This window comes from Saccostrea echinata, unplaced genomic scaffold (assembly GCF_033153115.1).
Source record: "Saccostrea echinata isolate AGI-Se365-2 ecotype Australia unplaced genomic scaffold, CSIRO_AGI_Sech_v1 ptg000072l, whole genome shotgun sequence".
NCBI lineage: Eukaryota > Metazoa > Mollusca > Bivalvia > Ostreida > Ostreidae > Saccostrea > Saccostrea echinata.
This window is the reverse complement of record NW_026889821.1, coordinates 1,596,716-1,614,317: the sequence shown is the minus strand read 5'-3', so window position 1 is coordinate 1,614,317 and position 17,602 is coordinate 1,596,716. Positions and strand designations below refer to the sequence as shown.

Here is a 17,602-nt window from a genome sequence, read left to right as displayed (position 1 = left end):
AAAATTTTACTATGAATTTTTCAAGAAGTTCTGAAAACTTTTGGTTTAATTTTTAATTAAAGCTATTTGTGCTCTAAAGAAATGCCACAAAGAATATACAACGGTTGTCTGGTATAATCGTTGATATATGTAACACTTTTAAAGGATAATAAGAGACACGTTAAGCTGAAAACAAACACAAAGTGTTTATCAATCATGTTTGAGTAAAACTGAATTAATGTAGTAAAATACATACTATAGTAGCTAAGGATAAGGATTTTCACCTGATACAAACAGAGTTACAGCTCTGAACCGACAAAAAAGTTAACGGGGTTACAGCTCTCAATGCTGTCTGTGGTATTACCATTATACCATATACTATTGGGGTTAGCGTTCAGAACAGTAACACCAGACGCAATACGGAAAGCCTCGCTCTCTTTCGCACTGAACGTATTGTGCGCGGATTACTTTTAAAAAAATCATTATATATATATATATATATATATATATATATATATATATATATATATATATATATATATATATATATATATATATATATATATATATATATATATATAAAATGAAAAAAAACGAACACATATGATTCGTAATATTGCTCTATATGAATTTATACCTTTTTTTTTTTTTTTTAAATTATTTTAGTCTTCTATATTTAAAATACAATCAGTTTGATTTTTTTTTTCAAGCTCTTACGTATATCCATGCACAATACTTAAATCAGAATCAGTAGAAATATTTCATGTGCATCAAACACATTATCAATTTAAAGCTTAAATCAGGATTTAAGTTAATTGTATTCATTATAGATCCATATTGCATAAATTATATAGGTCCTAACATTTAGTATATGGTTGTACTTAAAACATAGACCGTATATTATTTATAAAAATAATAAATATTGTACATGTATTTTTTAAAACTCCTCTATACGTATAATTTGTTCAGATAAGTTATAATAATTAAAAAATTACAAATTAATATAAATGATTAAAGGCTAATCAGCTGTTGGTGGCTTATAGATTTAACTGTGATAGAAATAATATACATATTTTTTTAATTATAAACCATAAAAATTTCTACATTTGTTATTTTATAAAAGTAGGACGTTCACGTCATGCAGAGAAAATAAAAAAAAACTGCAGATGTAGCACGGTGCAGTATAACAGACTGGTATAAAGGACCCCCCACCCCCCCCCCCCCCCCCCAAAAAAAAAAATCCTCGCTGCTTCTCTGAGTAGTGGTATTATCGATGAAACAATACAACATGAATATCTCTGCGTGATAAATTAACACTTCCTAATGAAATACCCACAAAATTATGGGTCATCTTTAATTGCACTCTGTAGGATACATAGGCCTATCTGTTTAATGTCTCTGTTATCCGTACCCATTGTGAAGTCACGTGATAAGAGGAAGCTTCAGAACGGTCACGTGGATGGACACCAGTACCATGGGTCAAAGGCGCAGGCATACCTTTCTGCAACATTTGTCAACAGTCCAGTAGAAGGTAAGAAAATGTTTTAACAGCTGATTGAAAAGGGGGCTCGTTTTAATCGTTCTCATCCTCCTTACTAGGTACTAACTCGAGGAAAGTTGAAGCCACGCTTTTCAAAAGTTTTGTCCCTTGGTCGCCATCTTTCTCAATTCCCATCTAGGCCTTATCTCAGCGAGCTTCGTAGAGACTAAAAATTTTGGTTTGGTGACCGCAGAGACACCGTACCAACACTTTTAGTCTCTACGAATCTCGCTGAGATTAATCTAGGCCTATAGGTCTATGTAGCGAACCCTTTGCAACTTTTGTCTTTTAACATGTTTTACAGGAAAAAGGTCTTTGCTTCTTGTATTTTGATTTCCCAAGAACATGGGGCATTGAAAAAAAAAAATAATGACAGTACGCCCTTTTGAATTGAAAAAAAAAACCCGCCAAATTGGGGGGGGGGGGGTGCAATACAACATGAAGTTTCTACATCTTTAAGGAAGGGAAATATAGATTAAATTATGACACTTTTTTTAACATGTTTAAAAAATCTTTTTCTATTATAGACCTAGTCTATTTAGTAGCCTACTTTTTAACCAAAAATAAACCAAAATGAATATTTTCACTTTTTTTTTTAATTCTTACAAAAAAGATTTCTATATTCAAAATAAGTTTTGCTATTTTGTCTTTGCAAATACCCTTATATTTATGTATTGATTTATCATATCATGTGTATCCCCCACTGCATCACAATATACATTGTTGCACCCTAAATCATTTCTTTTGATCCTTTTGACCATTTGGTTGACCCAACACAAAGCCACAACTTTTGAAAAGATGAATTTGCAAAGTAAGGACTAGCCTCTACAATGTATTTACCCACAGCCACATGACACTTGCTCACACCTATGTCTGACTTAACCCCATCTATTAATATTTTGTAATATTAAATTAAATTCAACATTACTTATTCATTTGTATTTATCAGACCTGAAGGAAGCAATTTCAGTTTAGAGGAGAGAGTACAATCATATATTTTCAGTTGGGGAGGGGGCACCACCAAGAATTCCATAACAAGCCATAAAAAGAACTAGTAACGCATTCCAAAATCAAAACAGAAAATCTTTTTTTCTGTTTTAGGCATTCTGCCCTCAGGTATTGACAAAATCTAACAAAAGAACACAGTTTTATAAGATATTTATTCATAAGATTGTGAAATATCAGCGTTTTTCTAATAGAAACACGATCTAGTGTCACAAATAAACTAAAATGTCAATATTTAGAGGAACTATTGACAATTTTGCAAGACTTTACGGGGTAAATTTCACCCGAAAGAAAATCATTGATTCACATCTTAAAGATAGCAAAAAACATACAGGGTAAATTTCCTCTCAAAAATGACATTGAAACAGTGTATTTACAGTAATTCAAAACAAAAGCAACAATCTTTTAGATAGCAAGACTTTACGGGGTAAATTTCCCCCAAAGAATATCATTGTTACAGTATTCCCTACTCTTATAAAAAGCGAACATTACAGAACTCTACAGGGTAAATTTCCTCTCAAAAATGACATTGATTCAGTTTATGTACAGTGTTTGAAAGCAAAGGCAACCATCTTGATGATAGCAAGATTAACGGGGTAAATTTCCCCCCAAAGAAAAGCACTAATACAGTATTTATGATTCGCAAACATCGTGAAGATGGCAACAATCTATATAGTAATTTTTCTCTCAAAATTCATATTGATACATTTTATACACTAGTGCAGTATTTCTAAGCAAAACACCAATCTTGTAGAAAGCAAGATTTTACGGGGTAAATTTCCCCCCAAAGAATATCTCTAGCTGATACAGTATTCACTACTCTTATAAAAGCGAACATTACACTTTAAAAATTACAGAATTCTACAGGGTAAATTTCCTCTCAAAAAAACATTGATTTAGTTTATATACAGTGTTTGAAAGCAAATGCAACCATCTTGATGATAGCAAGACTTTACGGGGTAAATTTCCCCCCAAATAAAGTCAATAATACAGTATTTATGATTGCAAACATCGTGAAGAAGGCAACAATCTATAGAGTAATTTTTCTCTCAAAAATGACATTGATGTAGTTTATACACAGTATTTCAAAGCAAAAACAACCATATTTTAGATAGCAAAACTTTACGGGGTAAATTTCCCCCAAAAGAATATCACTCATACAGAATTTATGCTTCACAATATCTTGGCGGTAACAAAAATCTACAGGGTAAATTTCCTCTTAAAATAATTATTGATACAGTTTATCTTATACGTAGAAAAAGCGAACATTACACTTTGAAAAATCGCAGAACTCTACAGGGTAAATTTCCTCTCAGAGATGATATTGATACAGTTTATATACAGTATTAAAAGCAAAAACATTCATCGTTTAGATAGCAAGACTTTACGGGGTAAATTTCCCCCCAAAGAAAATAACTGATATAGTTTTTATGATTCACAACATCTTAAAGATAGCAACGGGGTAAACTGCCTCTCAAAAATAACATCGATACAGTTTCCATATATTAATTCAAAGCAAAACCACCAATCCTTTAGATAGTAAGACTTTACGGGGTAAATTTCCCCCCAAAGAAGGTATCACTGATACAGTATTCATTACTCTTATAAAAAGCGAATAGTACACTTTGAAAATCGCAGAACTCTACAGGGTAAATTTCCTCTCAAAAATGACATTGATTCAGTTTATATACAGTGTTGAAAGCAAATGCAACCATCTTGATGATAGCAAGACTTTACGGGGTAAATTTCCCCCCAAAGAAAATCACTGAAACAGTATCTTTGATTCGCAAACATCTATAAGATGGTTACAATCTATAAGGTAATTTTCCTATTAAAAATTACATTGATACAGTTTATATACAGTATTTCAAAGCAAAAACACCCATCTTTAAGATGGCAAGACTTTACGGGGTAACCCCCCCCCCCCCCCCGCAAGAATATCACTGATTCAGAATTTATGCTTTGCAATATCTTGGAGGTAGTAAAAATTTACGGGGAAAATTTCCTCTAAAAAATATTACTAATACAGTTTACATCAAACTTAAAAAAAAGAAACATTAAACTTTGACAATAGCAAGTATGTACGGGGTAAATACCTCCCAAAGACTATCAATAATACAGTTTATGTTATTCAAAGCATGAACAAACACTGCAACTCGATGATAGCAAGACTTTACGGGATAACCCCCCCCCCCCCCATACACACACACAAAGAATATCACTGCTGCAGTTTATATAATTCACAGAATAAAACAAATATTACTTTTTGAAAAAAGCAGAACTTTTCAAGGTAAATTTCCTCTCATAAAATAAACTAATTCTGTATATATTGTTTACAGAAAAAGCATGCATTACATCTTGATGACAAAAAGACTCGGGGTAAATTTCATATCAAAGAATATCAATAATATATTATTTTTATATTACAAACGATACCTTTATCTTAATATCATGCAAGCTGGAAAAGCTGAATATTAAAGTTAACATAATATTAAACCTTCTGAACATAGAAAAACATACAAAAACAAAACCCTCTGACATCTTTCTTTCTCTGTTAAAGGTATAAGATTTCTTTGTGCCCCGTTACACTTTCTTTATTTAAACATCGTCCTCCTTTAATATCTTTGACCGAAGTTCCAATACTATGCTTTTCTCTTGGCTGATACACTAGACAGATTGTAGAGTGCATTTTCCAAAGGAAATCTGGCAATCCTATTCTGAACCAATCCATAGTCGACCTATGGATGAAAATTTTAAGTCTCATAAACTTTAATTTTCCAAAGCCTTAGGCATTTATATATGATTTCATGACAGATATGACTGGTTTAATATTGCGCACTAGAGTAGATCAGCAGGTGCCTGCTCCCGAATTTTTGTAAAACAGTCTTTCTGTTTATATTGCATGGAAATTGCATTCTTCTAAAAATCCCCACCCCCCAACACACACTCATATACACACATACATTTATACATGTTTCTGAGAATAATGCTCATTCGTGATATGGGTCTACATAAGATAATCAAAAAAAAGTTAAATGCACTTACTATAGTATTATATTTGTATTGTACATGTATTACTGATACCCTCTAGGTCCATCATGGACATTTTTTAAGGGGAAGTGAGAGAGGTAACTGAGAGCATATGCAGATAGTTTTTACTGCAACCTAAATATTGGTTAAAGTTTAACATTTCAGCTTCAATTATTTCACGTAATAAAGAAAGCAACCAAGTTCCGAAATCCTTATGCTGCGCAATGGAATTGTAGATCAGGAACAAATTCAAATGCAGATACTGCTTAAAATACATATATCGTGACATATATAAAATTGTATATTTACCTTGTTTGTTCAAGATTTGGACTTGAATTTGTAGTTCAGTTCCAGCACTAAGCAGTCTTTTTTGTATCGAATCGTCCATAAAAGTACACTTTTGAAACATTCTTAAAGTACTTGTGTCCACAAAACTGAGAGATCATCTAGCTTGGTTTCCTTTCCCTAATTTGCTTAGTGTTCTGTGTGACCTTTGGCGTGGATGAGCCAGGGAACAAGGCAAAAGAACGCCGGCCATATCAATACGGCCAATAATATTTAAATTCCCAACTCACTATTCATCATGTAGTGTATATTACAGGGAAACGGACACATTGCTTTCAGGGAAAATGAGTGAATTTATCAATGGGTGGTTGCGAGAAAAAAAATTGAGGTGATCAGTTTCTCATCACTTTACCGTTTACTCTTCCGCTGCGTGAATTCCAGATGTTAATCAACCCTTTTATTGGATAGCATTGCGGTCATGTCATAAATCTGACCTAAGCTAAAATAATTTCTACATTTTCTCAGCATCCATGTCTTGATCTATAAAAAACACAGGTTGACCTTCTTAAAACTTGGTGACATTTTACATATACTCTACTGCAGTTGCATACGCATCATCTATTCATGTGGCAGTTATTATTACTTTACTAAATATGTAAGATGTGAAAAAATTATGAACAGTTATTCTTTTTCAGTTGATCTTTCTACTCTGACACAACTTTAGGTTGAAAAAGAGAAAAAAAAAATACATAACTAATGAAAAGCAATATTGATAGAACGTATTATTGACTTTAGAACTCGAATATATTGTACATCAATTTAAAAATTAAAGAAAAAATATCCACCTTCGTATTGCTTTCCATATACTGGTGTCTACCTTTCCTAGCTGTATTCTAGGCGGAGTATCGGATGTCAAGTGCAAAAATTAATGAAAGAATGATAGACAAAAATTTAAACATAAGATTTTTCATGTACCATAATTACAGTGACGAAATCTATTACTGTTGTTTATATTTTTCTCTTTACATGTCTTTTTTCCCGAATTTATAACACGTTATATTTTCTATACATATACATGTGTATATGTACAGATTAAGAGAAATGTACATGAATAAAAAAAAAAACTACAGGTATACATGGTAGAGGCCGTGTACCATTATTTTAAGCAGGCTCATATCGGCAATCGTATATTTGATAAGTAGAAAGAAGAAAAAAGGAATTTCCCGAGTGTTCTTCGAGTATTAATCTCAGCTAACTTCTTATGATACCATGTTTTGTGATTAATTTTAATAATTGAATATTTAAACACTGCATATATAGGCAGAATTATTTATGAAAGTTTTCAAAGAACAGAATTGTTACTTAGTAGACATTTTCGACAATCGATTATGCCGGAAATGTCCGAGAGGATTGCGATTGTCATAGTCAAGGTCATTTTATTTTAGTTCAAAAACGTATCATTTACAATGACTTTCCCTATTCCACGTTACACAAAACAACCCCGCGCAGCCAAGTATAGATGGCTATCAGAATTTGAACCCATTAGTTCACGATTAGTAGCAATGTGTGCTCAGCATGTATGCGTTAGGTACTCAAAGGCAATGATATAGCATTGGCAATCCTGCAGAAGTCGCCATGCAATTTAGTCAATTAATTAGAAGAAAATAATTCTTTTACACTCTATTGCTTAGCATGGTATTACAAGATATAAAGAAATACACAAAGAAAGCTTCAAGAACTTTAGTATTGTTCAAGATTTGGTCTTGAATTTGTAATTGTTCCATTCAGCACAAAACAGTCACTTTTGTATCGACTCGTCATAAAAATACACTTTTGAAACACTCCTTAAATACGTAATCAACTGTTTTAACACAAAAATTAAAATAAACATATTGCTTTAAAGAAAATTATTGAACATATTGAATTGAGGTGATCTGTCCCTCATCATTTTACCGTTTACTTTCCCGCTGCGTGAAGTCCTGTTTATTCAACCCGGGCTTGTATTGGATAGCATTGCGGCCGTGTCATAAATCTGACCTTAGGCTGTTATTTCTAAATTTTCTCAGCAACTAAATCTGTTATCTATCAAACCTAAGAGATTTTGGAAGAAATTCTGTGGATTTTCTCCAGTGTAGTTTTAGACTGAATTTAATCAAAGTGCAATTAACGCTAATCTTTATATTACCTATGAGAGTGTTGCGAGACAAATGATGTCAGCAGTGTTGAGGGAAGGATCCAAAACTTTTACAGATTTTAAAAATTAAAGCTTTAAAACATTTTCAGAGAACAATTTGAGGCCCTATTTTTTTTTTGGGGGGGGGGGAGGGGGGAGGGGGAGGGCATGATTTCAATATCCTACGCGCTCAATAATAATAATGAATTTAAAATGAAACATATAATTATAGGAAATAAACGAGTTAACTATAAACAAAGTAAAACAAAAAGGAAACTAAAATAAATGTTCGAATCTGTAACCCTTAATTTGATGGTAGAAGGTATAAGTATGTCATAGGTTACTAATTTTACCCCATTTCATTGACCACGCAAGTAGTACCAATTAAAAACACAGTTTTCTCCCTTAAATATGTCTAATGATGTATACGGGGTGGATTGGGCTGATTTTAGGGCATTGAAAGGAGAGTGTGTTGGGAAAAGAATTAATATTGAAATTTAAAATACTGAGAAATGTTGCCTTTGAATGCTTAGTAGGAAGGGTGTAAATAGGTCATGTTTACCTTCTTCTCAAGGGGTAAGTGAAATATGCATCGTATGGGGTACATGTAACTCGCTGTGTCCTAGAGGGACTTGCACACTATGGATTCTCCTTAGATTCAGAAATATTTAAAGGCTATAATTAAAAAAAACCCGCTAAATTCCAAGAAAAATTTAAATTAATTCTAAATAAAATTGAAATAAATTCCACATGTAAAAATGTAGAAGAATGCGTGGTAGCAAAATAATTAATCATATCAAAGGAAATAAATGCTAAATTTATCAATGACATCCGAAGAAAAAAAATTGTAAAAGTATTTTTTCCCCTTAGATCCACCTCTCCAAGATTCTGCCATCAATTGTCTCGAATCACTCTTAGGGGAATATCAGTGATTAGCGTTAATAGCACTTGTATTGAGTTCAGCTCACAGCTAAATCGGACGGGATTTCTTGCAATGCACAAGCTGCCCTCTTTGAATTTGTTGATTTTTTAAGGTCATTGAATTTCATTCCATTATACTAAGTTACTTGTTTTACATGTACTCTACTGCAATCGCATATGCATAATTCATTAATGTGGCAGTATTTTATTGCACTATTGAATTTTTTTTTTTCAAGATGTAACAAAAATCATGAACAGTTATTCTTTCATCTATCTATACGGCTACTCCTTTAAGTTATAAAAAGAAAAATCAATTTTAAAAAAAAGCTAATATAAAAGCAATATTAATAGAACTTTATTCCGAACTTTAAAAAAAATTAAATTTATGAGTACATCATTTTTGACATTAAAAAAAAACTATGCATTCTTTGTGTATTTCTTTATATCTTGTAATACCATGCTAAGCAATAGAGTGTAAAAGAATTGTTTTCTTCTAATTAATTGACTGAATTGCATGGTGACTTCTGCAGGATGGGCAATGCGATATCATTGCCTTTGAGTACCTAAAGCATACATGCTGAGCACACATTGCTACTAATCGTGAACTAATGGGTTGAAAATCTGATAGCCATCTGTACTTGGCTGCGCGGAATTGTTTTGTGTAACGTGGAATAGAGAAAGTAATTGTAAAGGATACGTTTTTGAACTAAAATAGAATGACCTTGACTATGACAATCGCAATCCTCTCTGACATTTCCGGCATAATCGATTGTCGAAAATGTCTGCTAAGTAACAATTCTGTTCTTTGAAAATTTTCATAAATAATTCTGCCTATATGTGCAGTGTAAATATTCAATTATTAAAATTAATCACAAAAATGGTATCATAAGAATTTAGATGAGATTAATACTCGAAAAACACTCGGGGAATTCCTTTTTTCTTCATTCTACTTATCAAATATATGATTGCCGATATGAGCCTGTTTAAAGTAATGGTTCACGGTCTCTACCATGTATACCAGTAGTTTTATTTTTTTTTTTTATACATGTACTTTTCTCTTAATCTGTACATATACACATGTACATGTACACAAAATATAACGTGTTATAATTTCGGAAAAAGGACGTAAAAGATAAAAATATAAACAACAGAAGTAGATAGATTTCGTTATTGTAATTATGGTACATGTACATGAAAAAATCTTATGTTTAAATTTTTTGTCTATCTTTCTTTCATTAATTTTTGCACTTAACATCCGATACTCCGCAAAGAATACAGCTAGGAAATTTAGACACCAGAATATAGAAAGCAAAATGTAAAATGTCACCAAGTTTTAAGAAGGTCAACCTGTGCTTTTTATAGATCAAGACATGGATGCAGAGAAAATGTAGAAATTATTTTAGCTTTGGTCAGATTTATGACATGACCGCAATGCTATCCAATAAAGGGTTGATTAACATCTGGAATTCACGCAGCGGAAGAGTAAACAGTAAAGTGATGAGAAACTGATCACCTCAATTTTTTTTCTCGCAACCACCCATTGATAAATTCACTCATTTTCCTTGAAAGCAATGTGTCCGTTCCCTGTAATATACACTACATGATGAATAGTGAGTTGGGAATTTAAATATTATTGGCCGTATTGATATGGCCGGCGTTCATTGCCTTGTTCCCTGGCTCATCCACGCCAAAGGTCACACAGAACACTAAGCAAATTAGGGAAAGGAAACCAAGCTAGATGACCTCTCAGTTTTGTGGACGCACGCAAGTACTTTAAGAATGTTTCAAAAGTGTACTTTTATGGACGATTCGATACAAAAAAGACTGCTTAGTGCTGGAACTGAACTACAAATTCAAGTCCAAATCTTGAACAAACAAGGTAAATATACAATTTTATATATGTCACGATATATATATTTTTTAGGTTTAATAACTGAAGCTGAAATGTTAAATTTTAACCAACATTTAGGTTGCAGTAAAACTATCTGCATATGCTATTAGTTACCTCTCTCACTTCCCCTTAAAAAATGTCCATGATGGACCTAGAGGACATCAGTAATACATGTACAATACAAATACAATACTATAGTAAGTAACCTTTTTGATTATCTTATGTAGATCCATATCACGAATAAGCATTATTCTCAGAAACATGTATAAATGTATGTGTGTATATGAGTGTGTATTGGGGGGGGGGGGGGATCTTTAGATGAATGCAATTTCCATGCAATATAAACAGAAAGACTGTTTTACAAAAATTCGGAGCAGGCACCTGCTGATCTACTCTAGTGCGCAATATAAAACCAGTCATATCTGTCATGAAATCATATATAAATGCCTAAGGCTTTGGAAAATTGAAGTTTATGAGACTTAAAATTTTCATCCATAGGTCGACTATGGATTGGTTCAGAATAGGATTGCCAGATTTCCTTTGGAAAATGCACTCTACAATCTGTCTAGTGTATCAGCCAAGAGAAAAGCATAGTATTGGAACTTCGGTCAAAGATATTAAAGGAGGACGATGTTTAAATAAAGAAAGTGTAACGGGGCACAAAGAAATCTTATACCTTTAACAGAGAAAGAAAGATGTCAGAGGTTTTTTTTACGTTTTTGTATGTTTTTCTATGTTTAGAAGGTTTAATATTATGTTAACTTTAATATTTAGCTTTTCCAGCTTGCATGCTATTAAGATAAAAGTATCGTTTGTGATATAAAAATAATATATTTTTAATATTCTTTAATATGAAATTTTTTGTCATCAAGATGTAATGTATGCTTTTCTGTAAACAATATATACAGAATTAGTTTATTTTATGAGAGGAAATTTACCTTGAAAAGTTCTGTTTTTTTTTTCAAAAAGCAATATTTGATTTATTCTGTGAATTATATAAACTGCATAATTGACATTCTTTTTTTTTTTTTTGGAGGGGGGGGGGGGGTTATCCCGTAAAGTCTTGCTATCATCGAGTTGCAGTGTTTGGTCATGCTTTGAATAATATAAACTGTATTATTGATACTCTTTGGGAGGGAAGGATTTAACCCGTACATACTTGCTATTTTCAAAGTTTAATGTTTGTTTTTTCTAAGTATGATGTACATCTAAACTGTATCAGTAATATTCTTAAAGGAAATTTACCACGTAAAGTTTTACTACCTCCAATATATTGCAAAGCATAAATTCTGTATCAGTGATTTTCTTTGGGGGAAATTTCCCCGTAAAGTCTTGCTATCTTAAAGATGAGTGTTTTTGCTTTGAAATACTGTATATAAACTTATCAATGTCATTTTTAAGAGGAAAATTACCTTATAGATTGTTGCCATCTTAAAAATGTTTGCGAATCAAAAATACTGTTTCAGTGATTTTCTTTGGGGGGAAATTTACCCCGTAAAGTCTTGCTATCATCAAGATGGTTGCCTTTGCTTTCAACACTGTATATAAACTGAATCAATGTCATTTTTGAGAGGAAATTTACCCTGTAGAGTTCTGCGATTTTCAAAGTGTAATGTTCGCTTTTTACAAGAGTAGTGAATACTGTATCAGTGATACCTTCTTTGGGGGGAAATTTACCCCGTAAAGTCTTACTATCTAAAACATTGGTGCTTTTGCTTTGAATTAATATATGGAAGATGTATCGATGTTATTTTTGGGAGGCAGTTTACCCTGAATATGTTTGCTATCTTTAAGATGTTGTGAATCATAAAAACTATATCAGTTATTTTCTTTGGGGGGAAATTTACCCCGTAAAGTCTTGCTATCTAAACGATAGGTGTTTGTGTTTTTGCTTTTAATTATTGTATATAAACTGTATCAATATCATCTCTGAGAGGAAATTTACCCTGTAGAGTTCTGCGATTTTCAAAGTGTAATGTTCGCTTTTTATAAGATAAACTGTATCAATAATTATTTTAAGAGGAAATTTACCCTGTAGATTTTTGCTACCGCCAAGATATTGTGAAGCATAAATTCTGTATGAGTGATATTCTTTTGGGGGAAATTTACCCCGTAAAGTTTTGCTATCTAAAATATGGTTGTTTTTGCTTTGAAATACCGTGTATAAACTGTATCAATATTATTTTTGAGAGAAAAATTACTCTATAGATTGTTGCCATCTTCACGATGTTTGCGAATCATTAATACTGTATTAGAGATTTTCTTTGGGGGGAAATTTACCCCGTCAAGTCTTGCTATCATCAAGATGGTTGCATTTGCTTTCAAACAATGTATATAAACTAAATCAATGTCATTTTTGAGAGGAAATGTATCCTGTAGAGTTCTGCAATTTTCAAAGTGTAATGTTCGCTTTTATAAGAGTAATGAATACTGTGTCAGCTAATGATATTTTTTGGAGGGGAAATTTACCCCGTAAAATCTTGCTTTCTACAAGATTGGTGTTTTGCTTAGAAATACTGTGTATAAACTGTATCAATAATATTTTTGAGAGAAAAATTACTCTGTAGATTGTTGCCATCTTCACGATGTTTGCGAATCATAAATACTGTATTAGAGATTTTCTTTGGGGGGAAATTTACCCCGTAAAAGTCTTGCTATCATCAAGATGGTTGCATTTGCTTTCAAACACTGTACATAAACTGAATCAATGTCATATTTTTGAGAGGAAATTTACCCTGTAGAGTTCTGCTATTTTAAAAGTGTAATGTTCGCTTTTTATAAGAGTAGTGAAAACTGTATCAGTGATATTCTTTGGGGGGAAATTTACCCCGTAAAGTCTTGTTATCTAAAAGATTGTTGCTTTTGTTTTGAATTACTTTAGGTACTGTTTCAATGTAATTTTTGAGAGGAAATTTACCCTGTATGTTTTTGCTATCTTTAAGATGTGAATCAGTGATTTTCTTTCGGGGGAAATTTACCCCGTAAAGTCTTGCTAAATTGTCAATAGTTCCTCCAAATATTTAAATTTCAGTTTATTTGTGACACTAGATCGTGTATCCGTTAGAAAAATGCTGATTTTTCATAATCTTATGAATAAATATCTTATAAAACTGTTTTTTTTTTGTTAGATTTTGTCAATACCTGAGGGCAAAATGCCTAAAACAGAAAAAAAAAAATTTTCTGTTTTGATTTTGGAATGCGTTTAGTCCGTTGTTTGTTGTAGTCGTTTTTGTTGTTGTCATTTTTATTAATTCCAGTGAAGTGTACCTTTTTGCATTACGACACAACCTATGAGGACAGCTGCACTCAAGGTAAATAGTAGTCTCTCCTTATCCCTGATTGGTTGCTTGTGCAACAGGCTATTTCCGTGTCAATGTTGACAAAATGATTTGACCAATCACACAGGTCTTATACCGGGGGCGTGAATTGTTTACGCTGGGCGCATCTGTCGAGATAGATTGTCACGTAATGCCAAATGGCACACTTCACTGAAATTGATAATAACTTTTTTACAATTGCATCCTCTTCTCCAGAAACACTGGGCCACTTTCAACGAGTTTGTTTTGGTAAAGGGGATTCAAATTTGTTCAAATAAAGGGCCACACCCTCTTCCAAGGAGAGGTAATGAAGAAATAGTAAAAAGTTAGGGTCATTTAAAAATCTTTAAAAATCTTCTTCTCAATAACTATTTGGGCCAGAAAAGAAGAATTTTTTTTTTCAAGTCATGACCTCCAGAGGTAGGTCAGGGCCACTTTGGGCAAACAAAGTTTTACATTGGTATATATAGGAAAAATCTTTTCAAATCTTCTTAAAAACAGCATAGTCATGATCAATCATATTTAAAAAGAAACATTCTCAGGTAGTGTAGATTTTAAATTTATTACATTCATGACCCCCAGGGGAAGGGTGGGGCCAAAATTGGCAATCAAAGTATTGCATAGGAAAACAAAGGAAATATTTTTAAAAAGCCTTTTCCAAGGAACAGCATAGTCATGATTAGTCATAATATTTAGGCATCCTCATGTAGTGTAGATTCAAGTTTGTTCAAATCATGACCTTGGGCATAGGGTGGGGCCATAATGGACATATAAGAAAAAATGCTTGTAAATCTCTTCAAGAACAGGAAAACCATGATAGTCATATTTATATGGAAGCATTCACAGATAGTGTAGATTGAAGTTTGTTCACATCATAAACCCCGGGGATAGGGTGGGGCTACAACTTGCAATTTATATTGGAATGTATCACACATTTGAAAGATGAATCTGCTGATTAAGAACAGGAAGAGCTCAGATGAGCCCATGGGCCTCTTGTTTATTGTGGGGACACGAGCATATTTATACACAATATAGCAGCTTTGTTTTCTATAATATTCTATATCATTATGTCCGCAAAAAAAAAAAAAATTGTTGGGGGGACACAGGCCCCTCCCCCCTTTCTTATGCCCATGTTCATCACTATTATGTATTGAGAGCTAGATCCCATATTTTAAGATAAGGTATTACTTAGACATATTTTTTTTTTTTTTTTTTTTTTTGATTTATGTTAACATTTACATATTAACATTCTCTACAGCTTGGTTACATTCTGAGGATCAGATAGTGAAGCAGTGGCTATGTAAAGGTCAAATAATTATTTGAAATCATTGTCATATGTTGATCAGCTTTTGTCAATATTGAGTGTATTATGTCCAGAATTACATGTTGGTATTTTTCATTTTTATTGTTCAGATATGCCACTTAAAAGCAAAGATGCCACTTAGAAGTAAAAAAATATTCACAAAAAATTAAAGTAATTAAATACAAGGAAGAGGGAAAAGAAATTGAATTTGTGAAGTCTGAGCCAAAATGTTCAGGTTCCAAGAAACCAAAGAAAATTGCCACAGAGGAACTGTTGGATCAGCCATCAACTTCAGTTGTTCAGGAAGGTAATTGTATGAATTAATTTTACATGCATCCTCATAGCAATAAGGACTTTAAATATAACCACCACATTTCTTTTTTACTTCCAGAACGAGAATAAAGTTTTTCATGGTAATACATGTATATAATGATTATGAACTGTCTAAATTCCTCTATAAAAATCAAGACCAATGTTTTTCATGTTGATACTGAAGCATCCCCATCTTATGTGGATTCAGACCACTTAAGCCAAGACCTCTTGGGTGAAGGGTGGGTCAACAATATGAGGTCAAAATTTTTCATGGGAATAAAGTGGGAAAAAATTGTGAAACCTTTCCTGACAAACATCAGGACCAAGGTGTCAGACTCGATTGAGATTTAGGGATTACAGTTCTCTGGTTTACTTTAAATCTGTTGCTCATTGTCTATCATGGGTCCTCCAAGACCGTCTAATCTCTTAGTAAAAAAATAACAAGAAAGGAAAAGCAACAAAGTTATCAGAGATAAGCATGTGAACCAATTTGTTATGTATTACAAACTTTAGAATATTTTATTAATTTTATTTTGAAAAATAGATGTAAGGACTTATGTATCCAGAAAAACTAAAGAACGAGAAGGATGGGAAACAGTACAGCCTTCAATGCTAAGGGCTAGAATTGAGGAAATGTGCCCATCAACATGGGAATGTTGTTTTTGTGGCAAGGAGACGATGCATATTATCTACTGTCCAGACTGTGGTCCAACAGCATACTACTGTGAAACATGCTGCACAAAACTCCACAGTGTAGTGCTTTTTCACAAGCCATGTGTTTGGAAAGTAAATAATAATCAGCTGGTCATCTTTAAAAAGAATTGTTTGTTTGCCCTCTTCCGACCGACTGACTAAAAACAGCCTGATTCAAAAATTTTTTGACCTCCAGGAAACAATTTTTTTTTTAATTATTAATAACTATTTTAACTTCACATTTGCAGGTGTTTTTGACTAAAAGAATATTTGCCCCTACCTACCTACACAATTTTTTTATCCTCTTTTGGGAGAGGGCAAAAAAAACAAATTTTTGGCCTTATTTACTTTTTTTTTTAATTTTTTTTTTCACAATTATATGAACTTCCTTAAAATGAACTTTAATTTAATACAAAAAATTACAAAATTAAAGTTTATAAATATCCCTTCTGGTTTATATGCATTTTTTAAATTTCCTTTGTCTTTTTAAGAATGATATGTATGTCCCATATGAGAATTCATCTGAAACATGCATTGGAAGGGAAGATCATTAGGAATGTCCCACCACCTACACCAAAATCCTTGCTGTGATAAGCCTATCAGGTAACCACATTTCTAATTGTTAGCTCACCTGAGCTGAAAGCTCAAGTGAGCTTTTCTGATCACCCGTTGTCCGTCCGGCTGTAAACTTTTCACATTTTCAACTTCTTCTGAAGAACCACTGGGCCAGTTTTAACCAAAATTATTACAAAACATCCTTGGGCGAAGGGAAGTTTAAATTGTTAAAATAAAGGGCCAAGCCCCCTAACAAGGTGAGATAATCAAGAAAAAACAAAAATAGGGTGGGGTCATAAAAAAATCTTCTTAAGAACCACTGGGCCAGAAAAGCTGAAACTTAAGTGGCAGCATCCTGGGGTTGTGTAGATTCTAAATTATTCAAATCATGACCCCTTGGGGTAGGGCGGGGCCACAAGAGGTATTAAAAGGGGGGAAATCAGGTGAATAACATCAGGGAAAAAAACTACTCAGGTGAGCGCTGTGGCCCATGGGCCTCTTGTTGTAGTTTATAATCTATGTCTCCAAATGTTTTTTTTAAATTTTTTTCTTATTTTTTGCAGTTGAATGTAAGAAAGACTGAAAAAGCATATTTTTT

At 32.7% G+C, this 17,602-nt stretch overlaps 1 protein-coding gene across 1 annotated transcript; it reads left to right on the top strand.

Moving 5' to 3' along the window:
• The first annotated feature begins 1,371 nt into the window (after nucleotides 1–1,371).
• On the top strand, nucleotides 1,372–16,611 carry LOC133176244 (uncharacterized). Its single transcript, XM_061311396.1, has 3 exons — nucleotides 1,372–1,510; nucleotides 15,587–15,751; nucleotides 16,301–16,611. Exons 1-3 carry the CDS (start codon nucleotides 1,372–1,374, stop codon nucleotides 16,609–16,611), a joined length of 615 nt encoding a protein of 204 aa, XP_061167380.1.
• Nucleotides 16,612–17,602: the final 991 nt, after the last annotated feature.